The sequence below is a fragment of the Temnothorax longispinosus genome, chromosome 4 (assembly GCF_030848805.1).
Source record: "Temnothorax longispinosus isolate EJ_2023e chromosome 4, Tlon_JGU_v1, whole genome shotgun sequence".
NCBI lineage: Eukaryota > Metazoa > Arthropoda > Insecta > Hymenoptera > Formicidae > Temnothorax > Temnothorax longispinosus.
This window is the reverse complement of record NC_092361.1, coordinates 6,623,349-6,645,553: the sequence shown is the minus strand read 5'-3', so window position 1 is coordinate 6,645,553 and position 22,205 is coordinate 6,623,349. Positions and strand designations below refer to the sequence as shown.

Here is a 22,205-nt window from a genome sequence, read left to right as displayed (position 1 = left end):
AGAAGTCCGCACGAGTGGCTAGGGTGTCGTACAGGGGCTATACGTGCGCGGTGGTGGGGGTGGGCGCGTGCAGCCGGCCTGCAGCTGCCTTGCCTTCTCGCGTTGCCCCTTTTCCCCCCGGCGCGGCGCGGCGGCCCGCTGCCGGGCTCCCTCCTGCTCTCGGACGGTCCCCGCGCCACCGGAGAGCAGCCGCTACCCACCACCCTTCTGATTCGGTCGGTCGCGGGCACAACCCCTCCCGCCTGCTGGGCCAGGGGGGAACCGGCGGGACCACAATTATAAGTAGGGGTGCACCCGGCCTTGCTACCTCCAGTCGAGGGCTGCACTCTGTGACGAGCACGCGCGCGCGCGCGACCACTCGTCGCTCTCACCCCGCACCCCGCACACCCTGCCGTCCAGGGCGCACGCGTGTGAAGCTGTGAGCTGTGAAGGAAAACGCATACATATATTGTCGCGCGGGAGTAGTAGTATCCGCTGCTGAGCGAGAGAGGTAGTTTCACGAGGGTGAGAGAGAGAGAAGAGAACGGAGAGATCAACCCCTGTAAATCTTTCTTTCTCTTCGGAGGGAAAACAGGAGCGGGAGCGCGCGAGAGAGATCGCCATCTATCGTTGAGCCCGCGCCGATACAGTTGCCTGGTTGCCTCTGCGTTTGTCGGTGGTTGTCTCGAGTGCCGCGGTGTGGCGTTAGTGCGGTCGGTCAGTGGCGCGAGACGCGCGTATGTATTATACGATTATACGGTGAGGATTTGAGCAACTATGGGAGGAAGAAGGAGGTGAACGCATGTACGATACATCTTCGACGAGAGTGAGAGAGGACTAGAGACTGGAGTGAAACAACCGAGGAGAAGAGAGAGAGAGAGAGGGGACGGAGAAGCAGCGATTCAGCGTCGTGCACCCCTTCTGAACTTTGATCCGCTCGAGGGTCGCGACGTCGCGACGTCGCGCCGCCGACCGCGACAACAATCGGTCTTAGCCCGACGTCTCACGTCGCCGGTATCCTCTCGTCTGCGAGCTCCTCGCTCGCTCCTCGTCCACCTCCGACCATCCGGCCCTTTTCTTTCCCCTTTCTGCGAGCGAGCGGCGCGAGGAGAAGGAGGACCCCTTCCGCCGTCGCGCGACGGGCGCATTGACTCTCTCGTTCATCTTCGACTCGTCATACACACGCACGCACGAGCCCGGAGCCGTGCGGGGATCCTTGGCTCCACCTCCACTACCACGGCGGTTGCCCCACCATTCTTCGCTTCTCCCCCCGTCGGCCCTACTTCGGCGCCCTTCTCCGTTACGGCGCTGCCGCCGATCGCCGAGGGAGTATTCCTCGCGGCGCGACGGCGGGCGATCAGTGCGTGACTCGTCGTTGTTGCGACGATTGCCGAGGACGAGAGCGTCGTAGTTTGTTCCTCGTCAGTGCTCCCTCGTTGGCTCTGGGAGGTATGACCGCGACGGGTTGGTTGTGACTCGTATGAGAGAAAAAGGAAACGGGAAGAGATTGACGACGGCCCGCGGCGAGAGGAAGAGAAAGAAAGAGGATCCTTGGCTTCGTCATCGCTACCTAGATCCCCGGACGCGAAGATCGTCGCCCTTCCCCCCTCCGCCCGGCGAACTCCTCAGCGCGTCTGTCGTCCCACGGATATACTGGAATAAAGTGTGTCAACGGCAAGTGTGTAAAAAGTGAAAACCTGCGCGTGCGATAATAAAATCTCGTTCGTACGTATACATGCCGGCCAAATAAATCGTATACGCGCGCTCGCGTCCGGAGTGCACAGTGGTGAACGGGTTGAATTGAGCCGCGGGTTTATTCGCCCGGCCCGGCGCTCGTTTGTTCCGTTCGTTCGTTCGTTCGGTCGGTCGTCCGTCGATTCGCGCGGCGGTGACGACGGCGACGGCGACGGCTCGCATACATCGAGAACGTATCCCGGCACGCGGTTCGTGGCTATGCAGCAGCCCCGCGGTGCCGCGGCGAGACGCAGGTAACGCCGACCGGCCGACGGGAAGACGCGACGCGGAACGACGCGAGCAGAACGCGCGCGGATCGCCGCTCACATCCGCGCCTCCGCCCGCCGCCGCCTTCCGGGCAAGCGCCGGCGGCGTGTAAACACCGAGGGATACGCGACGCGTCAACATGTGGACCACGATGCTCGTGTGGACGGCCGCCGTCGTTCTCCTGCCGACGCCTCGAGCGGTAAGTCCTCGGTTCTACGATTATTTGATTATTATATTCCACTTCCGCGTCTCAAGTTCCTCCTTGCCGTCGGCAACTTAAATCGTCGCGCGCGCGGACTTTAGTTTCCGTGGACATTAATTGAAGTTAGTCAAGGTTTGTCCGACTCCTCATTTCTCCGGCAAGATCTGACGGAGGCGAGAAACGACGTATCTGAGGGACATATAATAGCGTTACCGCTATTGCCAGGTGCCAAGGTTGCCGTAAAACACGAGACGTACACATATACACGCGTCCGATTCCCGGAAATGACGAGAGTACGTGCGTTTCTCGAAATTGATTTGTATATACGAATGAAGGGATTATTCCGTAAACCCCGAACATAGTACTCGTCACGTGTTGTTGTAATTACTAGATATGTATTAGGGAGGGGTTTGCGTCGGCACTCGACACTCGAGTCGCCGGCCTTGGACATCGCGATTCGATGAATGAGTTTGGCACGACAACGTTCGGCATCCGAATCAAGTCAACCAAGCGCCCCGTATGCGCTAGGTATATACGCTACATCTCAGCTCGTAGAGATAGAGAGGAAGAGGGAGAGAGATCGGCATTGTTGTAAACTTATTAATATGCGCGGGAAAAGGGAAGGCGCCGCGAGATGCGAAAGATCGGAATAGACTCAACGTAATCGGTTCGCGTTTCATAACTATCCACAATACGTTCGAGGCTTGGGTCGTGCACTTGCGCAACTTGTGTGATTCTAAGCGGCACGACCCGATTAAAATCGCCTGATGAATAATCTCCGCGCAATCCCGCGTCTAACGTTAAAAAAAGATAAAACGACGACAGCTCTCGCCAATATATCCCTGACCTCGACGAATTTTTTATTCTCTAATCGTTCAACCTTGAGCCGCTAACTCCATTCGGCTAACGGGAAATGACAGCTTGCGCTCTCCGGTTACTGGCTAATGGCGTAAATCGAAGGATCGAACCGATCGAATCGAGTTGAACGCGCGGCACGCGGAAAGAGATCCAACGAATGAATCGCAGCACCGCCGCGCGAGAAACGCTTTTCTCGAGAGTCACGACTCCGACTCTTTTTCCCGCGTGAAAATAAAACGTAAAGTTTCTCGGTTTATTTAGTTACAAATTATCCGCGATCGTGCGTCTCCCGTACTTGTCGAAGCCTCCGTCGTGTTTGACACTCGCGGAATTGAGAACCGACTTTCCTTTTTTCTTGCATTCTTTCTTTAGTGCTTCGCAATTCAAGTTTTTTTTTTTTTTTTTTTACGTTACATCGTTTCTCTCAAACGACCGATTCCGAATGCGACGAGCGATGCATTTCGCGTATTATACGGCCCGTTTCTTCTCTCGGTTTCTTCTCTCCGCACGGATTCCGAGGGAATTCTTCCTGGGAGAGATGTCTCCCCCGGCTTCCCCCCTCCTCCATTCCTCGTGCGTTCTTCTTTCTGTCTACCACGATCCTTCGTGTTTGTGAGCTCGACTACCTTCGTGCTTATCTCTTAGCGCGTTGCTTACAGCTCTGATACTATACGCTATACAGCGAAAATAAGCACAAAACTGACTTTGCTTTTAGAATCGTCAATTTCTGCAACCGAATTTAATCGACAATATACCTACGCTTGCATTTGTTCTTAGCAGCCGGTTATTCTTTATTCTTTTCTTTTTTTATTTATTTATTTTTTCTACTTTAAAGTGTGTGACAGTTTAATTAATTTTATCATCTTGTAAAATTGTTGATTATATATATATTGTCCTCTCCCACAACCAGGGTACTCTTTTTCTCTTCTAAAATTTTCTTTCACCATTCGAAGAGCTCTCTTACTATCCGAAGGAGTCCCTAACGGCGTATTCGGCGGTGCACCCAACTCTAAATCTGGATGCACTCTTTTAGAAGTGTCTAGCCCCGCTTCTCTCTCTTCCTCTCCCTCTATATTCGTTTTTCATCTCTCCCCGATGTTGCGCCTAGCGATGATTTCAAACCGCGTAGACTCGTCTCTCTCTCTCTCTCTCTCTCTCTCTCTCTCTCTCTCTCTCTCTCTCTCTCTCTCGATCGCTTATTTTCGATCTTCGTGGAAGATCTTTGCAAGAATCCTGCCGATCGTTGGCGAGAGTTGAGTCCTTTGTTGTCCAGTGCGGGGTGGCGAGGTGTCGCAATCGCGACCTCCCGAAGGAGACACGCCTCGAAGGCGTCTGAAGGGTGGCCCGGGTGGCGGCGAAAATCGTTTTGTGTGTGACGAAACGCACCGAAACGCGTCGGTGCCGTGTGTATATCCGTAAATACGCGTGGCGGCCATTCTCCGTTCCCAGAATAACTTTCCAGCGCGCCAAAAATGAAATTCCTCATCGTGAGGGCAGCGTCGAGGTGCGTGAGGTATATGTGTACATGTGTACGTATATACGTGCGACGTGTGTGCGGTGCGCGTGCTCGTTCAATCGTTTACTTTCGCGAGACGCGAACTAACGGGACGGATTCGCGACGAGTGCAATTGCATCGAGTGTCCCGCTTCAAACGCAGCGCGGCGATAGTGGATTGGCAACAAAGACCCGTTCTTATCGCTGAGGACGCTTGTCTGACATCGAACACGTCGCGACGTTTGTGTTTAAGTAAATAAAGCCGGGGATCAGGTAGCTACGTACCTCGCGTTTTGCGTTGAAACGCGAGGTAAATCGTATAAATGTAAATGTATTATTCATTCTTTCGCTTTAAAAATAGCTGATTGCCACGAGAGTTGTTCGGTTGCTTCGCGCGATACAGTCTGTATCCGCGAACCAACATTTATTTTTATCTCACGAGGTCGTGTAGAATATCTTATTTTTCGAACTTGACGTGACGGGATCTTTGTCGATCACGACATTCACAATTATGCGCGATATCAAATGTACCTGGAATCTACATACGACATACAAGTTCTTATTCGGTGTGATACTCTATCTATATATATATATCTGCACGTCAGCTGATTTAAATTACGCACGATTATACCGCTTACTCCATTTCCCGATGACGGATCACGACGGAACGAGGTTGCTAATGGTGCGCGTAATCGATGCGTGCGAGATACGCGACCGCGAGACCCATGGGAGTTCGATAAAGGAAATCTAATGCCGAGCTCGTCGTTCGGACATCACTATAGAACTTACCGTTCGCTCTCGGCTATACAATATCTCGTGGGAAGCTTCGTTCAGAAGCGCATTCGTGTGCGCGCCCGTGTATACGTAACGTACACACCGATCGCCATGTCTCTGCGTATACGGTGTTCTCGGCGTCGCGACGACTAGGATAGGAAAAATTAGAGACGCGTATCTGACGTACTGTTTACACTACATATCGGCTCAATCGCGACGATATTGATGTATCGAAGGAATCGTTAAACCTTGACTAACATGCTTTTTCCCCTCGGCAATTATTCCTTGGCTAGATATTTTATTGCACGTTTTTATATTAGATAATAATGACAATGTACAGAGGCTGATCGAGCTCCCGTTCGATCGGAAGGTACAAAGTCGCGCGATTTAGTAGCGTGATGATGGCGCTAGTTAATCGCCGACGATTTTACGTCGCCGAAAAACGCGCTAATCGCTCTGCCGTTTTTCGCTTTGCGCTTCGAGCCGGGTCTCTACTCGGTAATTTCGTTAAGCAGCGCTTCGCGAGCCAACTAGAGCGTTGATGCATTTACGAGCTTGGTCGACCGGCCTCTTTTTGCAGGCGGTTTGTATCCACACGTTTCAAAAAGGAATATCCGTCGGCTTTAATAATAGCGCTTTGGCAGTTCGTCAAGTGGCAAGAAAAAATTTTTATTTTGAGCTTCTTTCTTTACTCGGAAAAATAACATCTGAATTAACATAAAAAAGATATATGTTTGTGTGTGAGATATATTTCGCTATTAATGTTTTCTTTACATATACTAATTAATTCTTTTTACTAATATTTTATAAAGATTTTAAGATAAAACGAGTCATTTTGAACGCTTGAAAAGTCACTGATCACTAGATCTTAAAGGCAGAGCAAAGAACACGACCAACTAAACTACTAAACCAAGCTCGAATTTATTCGACGCAGACAAAAACCAGAATCGTCGAATCTGCGGTAAATCGTAGCGTATTTTCGCAATTCGATTATAATGGCGAAGCGCGACGACGAACTGTATGCTTCTCGCGGGATACGTTCTCGCGCAACGAGCGAACGAGAGAGGATGCACGGTTTTTGTCGCATCGACTCGGTTCTCTCCTCCTGGGAGACGTGCGTGACACGCGTTCGCAAAAACGTGCGCGCACACGTGCTCCTGCGGCGTTTCACATCATGGGGCACGAGACGACGGCGACGTCCCCCGTCTCGCGGAGAGAGAGAAAGAGAGAGCTTCGTTTGATACCAAGTTCTTTTTTTGCGTGTCCCATGATGATTCGTCGCCAACTGTGGACCAGATCCACCATTATTAAAGTCATTTTACGATTGCACGCGTTACAGCTGTTAAAAAGACTGTTGAAGTGCCCCGTTATATTCGACACTCCCCGAAGAACGCTCTTTTCGTGATTTCGTAATTCTTTATATTAAGATATTTTTCACATGAGTCAGTACAATAATTCTCAATTTTCAACGCATAATCGTAATATCTAAGATAAATTTTTATTTAAGATAAATAAAAGATCTTTGTTTAAAGTTGATATATTTGGCGATTTTAACGTTTCTACAATTTTAAACGTCGTGTTTTAAATTTCAATTTCGATTTTTAATAACTACAGTTTTAGTTCGTCACAAGCTTCGGAAAATTTCGTATGTCGATAAGCTGAAATGACGAGCACCAATTTGCTTACGTGTACCCTCTCGAAGAAGTAACGTCCGTAAACGCACGTGTTTTACAGGTGAACGCCTCGGGGGTGTTCGAGCTGAGGCTAAAGTCCTTCGTGAACGAGTTCGGCAAGGACAGCCTGGGCAAGTGCTGTTCCGGCAGCGCGTCCAAGACAGGCGAGTGCTCGGGGGTCTGTAAGACGAGGTTTCGGGTTTGCCTGAAGCAATACCAGGTGAAGATCGACACGACGTCGCCGTGCACGTATGGCGACGTCGTGACACCCGTTCTCGGCGAGAACAGGATTAATCTCAGCGCGAACGTCGCTTTGCCGAGCTTCACCAACCCCATCAGGTTCCCGTTCGAGTTCACATGGCCGGTAAGTCTTTTTACTATTTACTATATTCTAGATCGTGTTACGTTTATTATCCTCACAACCTAACATTCGCTCTTTCTCGAATTATTCCGAATGTTTTGGTTAACAAAGCTTCCGACATAACCGAGTGACAAGATTGTACGTGTCTCGGTTATCAAAAGAAATATAATTTAAAATTTGATGATATTTAATGCTCGAAAAATCAAGAAGCTATTTGGACCACCCAACAAAATTTTTTATTGGGAGAAAGTTTATCAAACTTTTTATGGTCGATATATACAAGTAGTAGCAAGACACCTTGCGTGTCTAGTAATAGCATGGAACATTATACTCGTATATGTGCGTAGGATGAGTTCAACATTCTAAGGGATATATCCTTGACGAATTATACGCGATAATTTATAAACTTATGAAAGGCGATCCGTTATGTGGTGCTATAATTAATCAAGTTTTGGTTTCGAAAGTCTGTGTATGAGTATCGTTAAAAATGTTAGAAATTTTATCAGAGATTCCATATGAATTTTGAAATATGTAGGCGGGTTTAAAATACGTTTGCGTGCAGTGTTTACAACTCGAAGCGATCTCATCCTAGCGATGTAATTTCGATGCGCGTGCGATATATATGGGGAGATACACGTGCGTGCGTCGTGTAGTCGAGTAGTCGAGTAGGCGAGGGAGAAGTTGCACGCGCGTCGTCGGTCGCGTTGCATTTGCAACAGGTCGGCAGCGGTGGCCGTTCTCGCTCGCAACGACTTTGATTTTTGCCTCGCTTGACGCGCACAATTAACGAAAAGGGGGAAACGTGCTTTTTTTCCGTCCTTTCTTTCTCTCGCGTGCGCGTAACGCGCGTCGGCCGATACGAACGTGCAGGATCGACGCACTCTCTCGCATCTGCTTTTTCCCTTCCTACTTTCGCGCGCGCGTTGCAACGAGATCGTTATGGCGTACGGACAGGTTGATTGTGTTAAAGGAATGAGAAAGAGAGAGAGAGAGAAAGAGAGAAAAACACCGAGAGCACGTGTATAGGGGTTGCGTTTGCGTGGCACGTACGACGCGTGTTGCCAACGTCGCTTGCACGCGTGCATGCGTACGCAGCCGTCGGTGCAACCGAGAGAAAGAGAGAGATAACGAGGGCAAGAGATAGATAGATCGAGAAGGGGGAGGGAGGGAGAGAGTTGGCAGATGCCGCGGAGAAAGAGAGAAATAAGAGAAAGAGAGAGTGAACAAGGGGAGAGTAGCACTTGTCTTTCCCTCCTGCTGTTGTTGATGCTGCTTGCTGTTGCTGGCGTTCATAGTTCATAGGCGCCGAAATGTAAATATGGTAGAAGTAAATAGATAATATAATCGATGAAAGTCGTCGAATCGTAGATCGGAAAATTGACGATATCACGGTATAAAGATATTTATAATTTATTTATGTTTTATCTAGAGAGAGATATAAAAAAGTCGATATTACATATGAAGCATCGATAAGCGAGGAAGGACATTTTTTATATGATCTTATGACGAAATTATATAAAAAAGGTTCTCAAGGTGCATGTGATGTAACGTGATTTATAGAATCCAAGAAATATTTATTCAATTCAATTTATAAGGCCCCAAACTATCTTGTAACTGCTATGTAAGTTCACACGCAGAATTTAAGCTCCACGTATTTATTTATCAGTAAATTCGGTAAACAATTTTTTTTACCGTTTCCACGAAGGGCGATGTGTTTTCGAGCCGAAACTGCACGCCAATGTACAGCATCTTTGGACGCACGTCAATCTTCTCATATCGGTGCTCGCGCATTTCTGACTATGGTTCTGACTATGAAACCGCCGCGCCGCTCCGCAGCAGATGGCCGGGGTCTTTTGCGCCTCTCCACACTTCCCACGTACTCTTGTCTTCGCTCTTTCTCTCTCCTGTTCTCTTCTCTCGCCCTCCGTGCTTTCTTGTGAGCAGAGTTAAATTTACTAACCCATATGGCGCCCCTCGCGCCCTCCCTCTCTCTCTCTCTCTCTCTCTTACACATTGACCGTTTTTTGAAGTAAGCGCAAGGAGAGAACCAATCAGCATCACGGAAAAGCGTCAACGATAAAACCTCTTACATGGTTTTTCTGAGTAAATTTTCTTTTTGGAATATATAATAAGATACGTTGTGAATTTGTCAGTCCTGCCTACTTGGCAGGACTTGAGCCGGAGGCAAAATAAATTCACTTTCTCTTTCTCTTTCCCATCTATACCCGGGTGATACAGGCACGTGCGTTCTTCGACATTTACCACCGGTTGAACCCACAACTCGGCGGCTGATGATAGGATTATCGCACGATGCACCGATGTCGAAATTATCCCGAGAGCAGTTGCCGATATTCTACCCGGCATCTGCTTTGATGTAGCATCAAACGAAGTCGGTAGCGGCCCTCGAGTTCTCGGAAGACACGGTCACAGTTCGCGGAGAACTTTTGGTGGTTCCTGACCGATTTCTGGCCGACGCTCGTGTCGGATATCGCCGACTTCGCTTGGCGAAATAGCTCGAAACCGACGTAAGCCGCAATCGCTATTTGGAGTGCTCGATTTATTTTCGTAGCTTCAAAAGCAAGAACCGTTTTAACTACATTCTATAAATCCCATATCGTAAGATCAGCTTTACATAAAGAGAATTGAGAAAAGTAGTGATGAGAAAGACCATATATAGTATAGGTACATAAGCGTACTAATGATTTGTTTTTTATTTTATTTAATACTATCGTGACAAATAATTTACATAAACGGTTTGTTACATGACGCGTTTCTACAGCACGATATAACGAAGGACAGTGAAAAAGTGAATTAACTCGTTGTTGCCGCTGATTACGGCCGAGTTCGCAATTAGTAAATTGACTCGCGACTCACGAGCCGTACTTACGCACGAGCATTGGACGAGCGAGAACCGATAAAATAGCTACTATAAATAACAGTTACGTGCAATGCGCGTAAATCACTTCCCTGTGGTGTGCGACCGAGATGCGCGAATTAATGGCCTTTCCATCACTGCAACTAGGTTCATTAAATGTTCGTGCGTACAATTAGCGACACAATTCGACGAATCTAAGAATGAGTTTCGCGATTTATTAAAAACAATCGTTTTACCGACTACATGTACAATTTATATATATTTCAGTGAAAGCTAAGTCAGGTGAAATTTTAATAACAGATTTAAAAAAATTATTTTTTATAATATTTTTTAATTAACAAAATTGGGTTTTTTTAAATATTAACATAGAAATTCCAGAGAAACTTTCCTTAGAAGCAAATCGACATTCTCGTCAAAGCAATTTTTTTTTCATACTTATTTCTTAAATTATTTGTCGGTGGGCGCCCCGAGGAATGCTTGTGGTATGTCATTCGGCGGCATGCGTCGTCGTCTCGATACATAATCGTAACCTTCGCAGACGCTGCAATCTCTTATGCGTGCGTGCGTGCGTGCGTGCCGCGGTCTCTTATGCGCGCGCCTTAATTGGCTTTACGTTCGTGTACACGAGCCGCCTTATTAAAACAGCACGAGCTGCACGAGGCGACTAGCGACAGTGCGGCTACTGTGCTCGATCGTTGCGCACGCTTCTCGCGAGTGAGCGCACCGTCGCTCGCGGGGCGCGCCCGCGCCCGCGCCCGCGCCGCGCCGTACAGCGTTGAGCGTTACACGATTTTCCGCGCGCACTCGCGCTAATAGCACGCACGCTCACTCACTTGTTTGTTCGCTCCATTCTTTTCCCGCTTTCGTTACTTGTCGCATGGGAATTCCGCCGTCGTGCCATTCTATTTTTAGCCGATCACCGTAACTTTTTTCCGCGATAAATCTCACGCATTATCGTAAGGTAGACGTTGACGTTAGAGTGGTTAGAGGAATACTGAAGTACGCTCGGCTATCAATATTCGTCTCGTATTGCTATAGCATTAATTAGGAAAATTGTCAAAGAAAATTGCAATTAATCTGTAATGACAGAAATAACGTAGATAATTGAATTTCAATTCAGATGTCTACTAAATATTGATTTTTACGAATAAAAAGGGTATCGGATGGATTCACCAGGATTCACTAGCCTATAAAGCAATTTATATTTTTATATAGATGTGATTTCGTATCAGACGATAATATTGCCAAAATTCTAACGTGGGATACTATACATTAGCGTCATAAGCATTCTTAAATGCGTTTTCGTGGAACGCGATTGCGAGATCGAGACTCGAGGAAGAACAGCGAGAGGCAGAGGACGAGGGAGCCGCGAAAGTGATGGGAATCGCGTTGCAGGAAGAAGGGAGAGGAAAGGTGGGGCTCGAAACTAAGGCGGATAGCGAGCGTGCAGGCGAGCCGTGGGTCCCACGGCCGAAAAGGCTGCGTGATTCGCGTCCCAGACGAAGGCACGAGCGGCGAAAGGTCGAATGAACGAACGAACGAATGACTATACGTGTACGGGGGGTGGCGACAGTAGCTAGGTGATTCGGCGCATCGCGACGCGGCATACATTTAACACGAATTACGACGCGAAGGGAGAAAAAGGAGACCACGACGCGACAGCAACGGCGACGGCGACGGCGACGCTCGATTCCCGAAACTCCGCTGATGCGTATTTTTAGTTCCGCCGCGCGTGCGAGCTTGCGAGACTCGCACGCGATCGACCTCTTTCCCTACCGGCGGTTAATTCCTATGTCTGCGTGCGGTACCTTCCTTCCTTCCTCCTTTTCTCTTCCTTTTCGCGTGCGTGTCACAGCACGAACTACGGAACTTAGAACCTATTACGCGTCGACAAAGTTTTATTTCGATTCGAGACCTTCTCTCGAAATCAACGAACATGTTTTTAGCGAAAAGATACACTTGTTATTATTTAGGTATATATATATATATAAGATTTATATATATTTTCCACATATTCTTTTTTTATACTAATTAATTTTTAATAATTGTTTAAATGGATTTTATTTGGCAGATGTACAAATAATATACTCCTCAACATAGATTAAAAAGGATTTATAACAATAGAATGGATTCCCCATGAATTGCGATTGAAGCAACACGCTATTTGTTTGTAACGGTAAAACTCGGCAAGTTTCCTTTCGCTGCAATCGAGTTCAAGTTTTACTCCGCGAGAGTACAAAAGTATTGAGTAACGGCTGGTGCGTCGCTTCCCCGATGCACTTCCGATCTTCTCATCTCACAGATTCTTGTTACGACATCGCTCGGGGGTGCCCGTTTACGCGGAAGCGCCGCTTCTTAATCCATCCCATTTCCTCTCCCAGACCTTGTTTCCTGTTACTCTTTTGTCGCGCGCATATGGTCTTTCTGGCTATAAAAAAAGGGAACCTTAAATATATAAAAAAGAGGGGAGGGGAGAGAGAGAGAGAGAGAGAGAGAGAGAGAGAGAGAGAGAGAGAGCCTCACATAATAATGGCGAAAATAGGTTTTTGTCTCAAGGCTGCTTATTGTCACTTTTCGCGATGGTGTGCAGGCAACATCATTTTCATATAACTTTTGGAGCGCTATGTTCAGAATGACTATACAAAGTCCGTTGAACAAACATGTAAAAAGTGTGAATATAGGAAGTATTTATTTTATTCTAAAAAAAATGATATTCACACGCGCTTTTAACGCTTCATTCTATAATAGTTACTTCCGTAGAATTCGATCGAAATTCCTGTTACAAGACGTCACTGTTTACCCTGGGGTCACTCTTTCTTCGGCAACTTTTGTCTTTTCCCTCATAACGCGCCATCGACAAAGCGAAAATATGGTTTGTAAGCGTGTATCTGCCCTCACCCTTTCTCCCTCGTCACGTGGTCATCGGGCAGGTACGCATCACCTGATGCATGCGCGTGGGTGAACCTTATTGACTGATTGACCAACTGCTCGTTTCTTGAACGATGTACGGTCGCACGAGTGATATATGTCATTATCGATTCCATCGTGCGAGTCGTTTAATTCCGGTTAATTCCTAAAATCATTTTTCTTACTACCTCGGTCGAAAGTACGTACTTTCGGCCCCGGTTCCACGGCAGAAAGTCTCATTTTTATGCCTTGGTTAAACTACATGCGCGCCATCTAGAATAGCGGGAGTAAAAACTTAGTTGCGTGCACTGGCACTCAATATATGACAAGATCCCTACCACAATATTACCACAAACCCAATTCACATCGCCCCAACCTCTACTTTTACTTTCACTCGTATAACCTAAAAATTTGTTTACAGTTAGTCAATGATAATGTTTATTAGTAAATTCTATTCAGAAAGTGATTGTGATTTTTTCTTGTGGCAAAGAAAATCAACCTCCAGAGAAAAAGACTAAGACCCAGCAATTACGTAGTGCATATACCTTTATTTATAGATGCATTTGATTTGATGCCTGCCCCCGACCAGCAGCACTCGCTTCGCTCGTGCCGCAAATGTCGGGGCAGGCATCAATATCTTCAACACACACATGTCATTCTTCCGTACTTTCGACCAGGCAGCAAGAAAAATAGTATACACTACACGGGCAGAAAGTTTGAGAGCCCTGAACTGCGCGCCATCGTGCTCTCGGCTTCGCCTCGAGCACGATGGCGCGCAGTGCAGGAATCTCAAACTTTCTGCCCTTGTAGTGTAATATACTATTTATATTATATGGTAGTGTCACAATATTGTATAACGACCGTTTTTACAAATCGAGAGAAAACTTTAACTATAATGTCCTTTTCTTTTTTTAACAAAAGAAGGATCTTGATGTTTTTTTCATATTTTGTTAACGAAACTTTTGTATGCAACGAACAACGATTCGTAATTGATTACAATAAGAGTTGAAAGTTGGAAATAGTAATGGCCAGTTCGATCGAAGCGTGCATTAATAAAACAGGTCGCATCGCTTCGCATTAAGAATGGCCCGTGAAAGCGTGACTTTTGTTCGCATTACGGCGAACGGGGAAGGAATAGAGCGGGAGCCATTCATGTTGATTCCACTCACGAGTAATTATCCAATGTTACTTTTCGGAATATTCGCCTAGCCTCCAATTTCTCTAATTTCGAAATACAGCTTATAAGTAACACCCTCTATTATTTCCTGCAATATAATTTGAAAATATTCCGAAAGATTTCGACTCTACTTGCGATATCTTTCTTTCTCTCGTTCGCACGTTCGGTTTCATATTACAATATTACATATACATATCGGCTGTATCGCGACTGCCTAGTACCTATCGGTGTCCTTCCGTCTGACTCGTCTATTTTTACCGCGTCCTTTCATTCCTGGATGTGCCGCGCCGCTCGGCGCGTAGCGACGGGCGTTCTCGGGGATTAGGTAACGCGTTTCCGCGATGACTACAGGGACGATGGTGAAATTTTCGCGGCCGCCTTCGAATCGAAAGGAGGAAGAGGAAATCGCGGATAACGAGCGACGACACTCTGCCGCCGACGACGATGCATTTACATGTAGACCGTTCGCTCTCTTCGTCTCTCCTCTTTCCTCTACGCGACCGTCTTCCGCGATGATTAATACGCGCGTATATATACGCGCCCGCGCTCCGAGATTGCAGGCTACGTCCTGTTGTACGTGAAGAAACGCGAGTCGACGGAGAAAGAGAGAAAGGAAGCAGACGAGAAGAAGAAGCGAATCACTGGATAGAGAGGACGGTCTACGTGAGAGTTGAAGCGAGAGAAACAACGAGAGAAAGAGAGCGAGAGGGAGATCGAAAGAGGAGCACACGCGGGCCCGAGAAGAGGAACGACAAAGCGGCGCGGCGCGGCACGGTGGTTCGGGCTGACGGCGGTGAAGAAGGGAAAAGAGAGGCGAGAGAAGGTGGAGGTATGCTGCGCAGCCGTGGGAACCGACTGCCGAGCGAGCGAGCAGCTCGCTCTCCTCTCTTTCTCGTTCTAGCGCAGCGGCCGTCGCGCCTGCCGGCTCTCGCTCGGTCGTAGCGGCCGCACCGCTCCGCGCCGCGCCTGTCGCCTCTCCCTCTGTCGTATTCGGCCTCTCGCTCTAGCACGCGCACCGTCGGCACCGAGAGGACTTCTCTCATTCTTCTCTCTCTCTCTCTCTCTCTCTCTCTCTCTCTCTCTCTCTCTCTCTCTCTCTCCTCCTCCTCCTCCTCCTCCTCCTCTCCTCCTCCTCCTCTTCCTCTTTCTCCTCTTCCTCCTCCTCCTCCTCCTCCTCGTCATCCCTCGCGTCCGCAAGGAAAAGGATCGGGCTAGGACGCGTTTCCTTACCTACCTCCCTTCTTCCCTCCCTCTCGGGCATATCCTCGCCCGATCGTCTTTATCGTCCTGTGGATTTCTCAGCCCGCCTTCCGCGACCGCGCGTCGCGCTGGTCGTCAGCAATTGCCGCTACCGCTACCGGTGCACACGCATACGACACACACCGTACCCGCCGAGGCGCATTGTTCCCGCAGAGAACCGCGCCTTTTTTCGAACGCCTGGTCGCGATTCCTCGCCGATTTCATTCCAATCCCCCGTAATAAATTAGCGGACGATCACGGTGGCATTTGTCTTCTCGGCGATTTATTCTCTCCTTTTTTCTCTCTTTTGCTCCTGATTTGTTGCTCTTACCACAAGGTACCTACGATCTTTTTTCTCTCGTTTTCGTTAAGTACACGTCCCGCGTGTCTAAACTTCGAGACGCGTCCTTGCCGCGAGAGAAAAAGGCGGTATAGCCCTGTTTCTCGTCTCGCTTCCGTCTACGCCTACTATGTTCTGCCCTCGTGTTCCTCGCTTTTTCGCCCTTCTCGCGTGTTCGAGGCTCTTGTGCCTTGGACCGGTCTCGAACTACGTCTCGCACATTCGGTATCTCGTCGTGAAAGATGTGTGTATATGTGTGTGTGTGTGTGTGTGTGTGTGTGTGTGTGTGTGTGTGTGTGTGTGTGTGTGTGTGTGTGTGTGTGTGTGTGTGTGTGTGTGTGGTGCACCACAACCTGCGCTCCTCTCTTTCTCCATTCGCTTTTTTTAGCAGAGACAAATTGCTCCCTCGTCCTTCAACCCTTTCGCGGCGAAGGGCGAATGCGTACCTGTACCTGTACGCGGTCCATACTTACGCCGCAAAGTTAATTTTAGGTGGAAATATCCATACAAGTATGCGAAATATGCAGGAAATAATGATCGATAATGTTAAATAATAATATGTTTTCTCGTAAGAAACTAATTACTTGCCGGAAAAGTCGATAGATAAAATTTGAATAAATATTTCCTTGATTTCATTACCGAACATATATCTAAATATTGATTCATTTCAACATTTATATACTGTATAATCTTATTGCTGTATTATTTTTTGCCTCGCGGTTTTCGTTTTGCACGTCGAGATTGCGTTTAAAGCGGAAGGAAAGCTCGCGGAAGATGAGAGAGCGCGGTGCGTAACGGAGTTCGCGCATAAATTTCCATGTGCGAGATGACATTCGCCATGGGATTACCGAGGGAGACTCGTTTACGGGAACTCGGGCGAAACACGGGCGGGAATAACGACGCCGGCGGATATAAACATTTATTATTCTCCGCGTGGCAACGACTAACGAGGTCGCGCATAATACCGCGAGCCGCGCGGTGCTCTCTTTCTGTGTTTACCGTACATGCTCATGCGACGTTAAATAATTAAACGACGTATTATCACCACACATACGTGTAGTGTAGGGTATGCTGCGTCCAGCACGTACGTGTATTACACCGTGTGGCCTCGTCGCGACATGGCCAAGTGACTGTAGTGCTGTAGTGCCTCGTGTGGTTTCTCGGCGACGGGGGAACATCATTACGGTATTTACGAGCTGTCGTTTCGAGTATCTCTACTTGGTATCCCTCAGCCTTTAAATTACGTCGCTCGGAACAGCCATGTGTGTACAACGGGCACCCAAGTTTCCTGCGTTTCCTGTCTCATTTGGGGGGGCTGTTCCACGGTCGCTTTGGAACAGATTTCTTTTTGACTCTTAACTTTCGAATTCGTAATTGAACAAATTTTATTTTGTTAATTAAAAGTATATAGGACGAAAAGAATTAGTCGAGCAAGTTAATCAACAATACAGGAACGATTTTAAAAAATTACCGAAGATTTCGTGAAATCGGGAGAATCAACGTAAATTGAGCTGGCAGAGACAAATTGGCTAACGACATTTCGTAGATGATTTATTTAGCGCAATTGATCGTAGTTTTCACATGTCAGGCGCACTTTAGCACGCGCGCATGTGTATCTCAATGCGACGCGTGATTTACATGGAGGGTACCTCATGTGGTTATATAGAAGTTGACCCCTGTGGGGTTGCAATTTCCCCTCGTGCCTGGACGATAACACGAAAGGGGGTGATTTTCGCGCGTGTCGGCCCCCTTCCTGTCCTCTTTCGCGTTCTGCGGGTCTCCTCCCTGACCTCCCTCTCCCTTTACCAGTGACGCGTAACCGTTTCTCCTCGTTCGTTCTTGATGTGCACGCTCGTCGTTCTGCCGGCGGGCGGACGCGTGGCAACGCGTGGCAGGTGTGCACGTGACGCAGCACGTCGCAAAACGTTTAATTTGTTGTTAACCCTTTCACCACGGAAATATTTCCTCTAGCGTTACCGTTATATTTCGAAAGTGCGCACGGTCGAAAAATATGAATGACGCACCTTTTTAATTATCGGCATTAAACCTAATTACAAGACTTATTTTGTCTGAAATTTTTCCTTGAATTCTCCTTTTGCTTTTCTAAACGATTATATGGCGGCAGTTTTTTTTTTTATTATTCTGATTAGAAACGCACGAGACTCACGTAACCTTTTTTCTGTTTACAGGGTACATTCTCGCTGATAGTGGAAGCTTATCACGATACGGACAACAGCACACATCAATCGGCCGGTGAGTGTAATTTCTTTTTTTTCACTCTTTTAGATTCAGGTAAATCTTTACGAGAGTCGGCGAGGAGATTGTTCCGCGAACAATCGTCGCATTTTCATTGTTCTATTCAGTCTCTATTGCCGCTGGTCGTTCCTCGTTTGTAACTGCGCGTTATTACGGCAACGCGTCTCCGTTGTGTCATACCGTTGTGTCGTCGACCAAGAGCTGCGGGAGAGAGAAAAGTGAGAGCAAAGAGAGGAGAGACGACGGGACGGATACCGGGCGGCGGTGGCGGTGGCGGCGGCGGCACTAGTGTTTCCTTCCTGTGTAACCGTAGTACACTCATCTTCCATCGCGCTGGAAGTAACTTGACACCGAGTATATATACGAGCGCATCCAACGAGCCTAGCTTAGACCTACCGTCAATTGTTCTTAAATTTAGTAGTTGGATGTTTTTTTAACGAGAATATAATTTACAAATGCTCCAAGAGATTCGAGGGAAAGATACAAAGTTACGGAATGTGTTGTTTTAAATTAATTTTTCTTTATTCCAATTTTCGATGTAATAATTCCGTGTAAAGTTTTGAGGCGGATACAACGTACGTGTAACAACCGCGCGTCGGATGAAGTGCGTACGGTTTTCTATACGCACTCGCGCGCAGGTAGCACACGCATCCGCTTCTATTCACTCTCGAGACCGGCTTTAAAAACGGGGTAAGAAGAGCGAGACCGCTTAATTTCTTCCTCGAGAAGTCCCGTGGGGCCCCTCCGATAATTAGAATCGGCCGACGGGAGAGAGCGGAAGCTGCATACGTGCGGCGCGGCGCGGCGCGGCGGCCGGCCGCGCGCTCTCATGCGTGTCACACGCACACGCGTACACCGTCGCATCGCGTCGCGTCGTCGCTCCTCCTATCACCTATGCCGCCACTGCCATCGCCGCCGGCGCGGCGCGGCTTCGGCCAATTAACCGAATTTAACTGTTTCGGCGCCACGCGGCGCGTACTTCATTCGATCTCGCGCTTATTTATCTGCCGGTCTCTTTTTTTTTTCACATGCGCCTTCCTCGAACGAGGAACCAGCGACTTCTCGGAGCGCGCGAACGAGTTTGCAAACACAAAGTTCATAAGAGTACAAAACTGGATTCACTGTTGGGTCGAGAAAACTCGAAAGTTACGCGGGGAATCTTGTTTCAAGGAACTCTAATGAACATGCCCGAGATTACCGCGCGTGTGTTCTCATACATGTTTCTGCTGCTAATAAAGCTCTCGTTGACACGGAGACCATCAGATCTAATCTCTGTTCTGCATATCTGGGTACAATGTCGAACGTGTTGTGTTTTCTCATAGTTATTCACACGTGTATGATTTGTCTGTTAAAATGAAGACTCAACGATGCGATATATACTATTAAAAAAGGTATAAACTAATCGCGTAATAATTCTTGCATTTCATTATCAAAGTAACTTCATTTTTTTTACGGTAACTACACATATCCTATGTTGGATGAAAGAACGATAAGTTGCACGAGCTTTCTGTCTGGCTGACACGAGTGTTAACGTTCACGTTACAACCGGCGAGTGTTCTCCAGTCTCTGGGTTTTATCGTCAAAGTACCGCTTGCCTTATACGCGTCTGCTTCGCAGTGACTGATTCTTTTCTTAGCATGCGGATGTTATATATATAAAGTCATCGACGTATCGAAATTTGTTGTCTCAGTTTCCTCGCGCATATTCGTCGTTTCGCGTCGAACCCTGAATTATATTAGCGATTACAACGCAAGGAAAGAATAATTCACGGCTGGCAAATCGTATTTTCGATATCTTAGAAAATTCTTTAAATTAACATAAATCGATTAATGATTATTACGTTAGGAATATTCGACCTGATAACATTAAATAAAATAAAAGAAAATAGAAACAATTTAACGTTGATGTGTTTGAGCATAATGTGGATGTTAAAAGGTTAATACACCACTATCACGGTAGTGTCTGCATCAATATCCACGACGGATCGCCAAACATCATGTCCTGGATATACACCTATCCCCGGGGTCTTTATCGCGGATACACCGCTTACATTGTGCTCCGTCTACCGTGCTGCTGCTCCGGGCACAATATAATACCCACAACGCACCGGCGAAACGAGCCCTTTATTGCCGCGTTGCTCGGATGCTGCTTCCTTTCTCAGGCGAACACCACTACCACCACCTCCTCCTCCTCCTTCCCTTCTAACTGCCGCCCCCGCTCCTGGCGTTCTCGCCTCCTTCCCTTTCGGCGTCCCTCTTTCTCCTTTTAGCCGCCCATCACGCACACACGCACACCCATTATCCACGTTGCGTTACGTCGCGTTACGTCGCGTTGCTTATACGTGCCATGCCGGTGCACGCGTCGCGTCGCTGCACCTGCGCTCGGAGTTGCGTTCGCTCCGCGTCGCGTGTCACGAAAATTTCGTGGGAATCTCATTCGCCGCCGTTAATTATCGTCGCGACGTTCCTCAAGGACGATCATAGTCGCGGGAGAGCGTAAGAGGAAAGATAAAATCGCGTTCTTAATCCTGTTATAGAGCTGTTTTCTCGTATTACAGACTCGATATCAAATTGCTCGTTATCTTGGCGAATTACCTCTCGAACGGTATACTTTTTGCACGAAGCATAAATTAAAATGAACCATTCATACACGCGCGATCTATGCGCGCGCAAAATGTTTCAACTAAAAATAAGAGACTTTAAATAAATATCGGATGGTCTTAAAGTCTTCTTTTTTTTATTCCGGTCTAATTTTATTCCCGCCAATGCGACGTTATTTATAAATCTCGGCGGGGCAAGGTGGTGTCGCACACGAACGATTACACATGATGAGAGCGCTCGACGAGACGATCGATCGATCCCTCGTGTCGAGAGCGCGCACATGAAGTGGCATTATTGTACGCGAACCAGTTTCCTTTTGTCGCTAATGACGACGTTCACCGACATCCGCCTGCTCCGTGTGCTCGGTCGTTGCTCGTTTTGGTAAAGGCCGATCGGATTACTACTCTTCCTTTCCTTCATTCATCCGCCGTAGCGCCAGCGGGGAAGAGAAGACGGAAGAAAGAGTCTTCTCTCTTTCTCGCTCTCTCTCTCTCTCTCTCTCTCTCTCTCTCTCTCTCTCTCTCTCTCTCTCTCTCTCGCGTGCCGCCCGCCGTTCGTTTGTCCGTTCGTTCGCGGTGAACCAACAGCACTATTATGAAACGTTATGGGACAACGCGCGTGGTAAAGAATTAAATAGAGATCGCGATATATCCAGCCAAACTTCTGTTAAACGTTTCTTTAACGCACGCATTTGAGGAAACGGTATGTTCCTACGATTCGTAATATCACCGCCGGTTCGTTAACTGCGACGTTAACGCTCCCGACGTTAACGCTCCGTCAATGTTAATCTATATGAGGAACTGTATATCGCTTGGAGATATTTCCTACGGAAAAAATTGGAACGGATTGTAACATTTATCAAAATATTAATTAGGTGTCTTGCAACTCGAGTCAAGAGACACCACCAGTTTATTTAAAATTAACTCAGAAATCTTGTTTTATCTTTTTGTAAGATAAGCAACCAAAATCTATTAATTTATCCGATATTAGAGAAGACTGTGTGAATGCGAAACTCGTTGATCCGTCGTGAAATTTCTCTCATTGTCAGCCAAGAATTAATTCCAGCTTTATCGAGAAAACTGCAATTTGTACAGACAGATCTCGCGCGTACAATGTACGTTACATTTGTTTCCGTTGCGTCAACTGAACGTGTCCGGGACGCATTGGGCAGACACCCGACTTGAGAGTATCCTATTCATTCCCAATTGATATAAGCGCGTTATGCCCGATCTACAATAGCTGTAGTAAGCTGTAGTAAGCCTCAAGATGTAAGAAACTGACCAATCACAGTCGATTATTCTCCTCACATTCGCCTGTAATTGGTCAATTTCTTACGGCTTGAGGCTTACTACAGCTTACTACAGCTATTGTAGATCGGGCATTAGTGTGTTCTCCGCGATGCGTACGCATGCACATATACACGTATGAGCGAAAGGAACTCCAGCAGTGGTCGTGGTTCCACACGTGAC

At 47.5% G+C, this 22,205-nt stretch overlaps 1 protein-coding gene across 1 annotated transcript in view; it reads left to right on the top strand.

The window, feature by feature from the left end:
• The first annotated feature begins 325 nt into the window (after positions 1-325).
• Positions 326-22,205, top strand: part of Delta (uncharacterized) — a 43,091-nt gene continuing 21,211 nt past the window's right edge. The window contains exons 1-3 of the mRNA XM_071775424.1: positions 326-2,179; positions 7,043-7,345; positions 18,070-18,133. Of these exons, the coding sequence (XP_071631525.1) occupies positions 2,120-2,179; positions 7,043-7,345; positions 18,070-18,133 (427 nt within the window). The 5' untranslated portion in view covers positions 326-2,119. The remainder of the gene's footprint in view (positions 2,180-7,042; positions 7,346-18,069; positions 18,134-22,205) is intronic.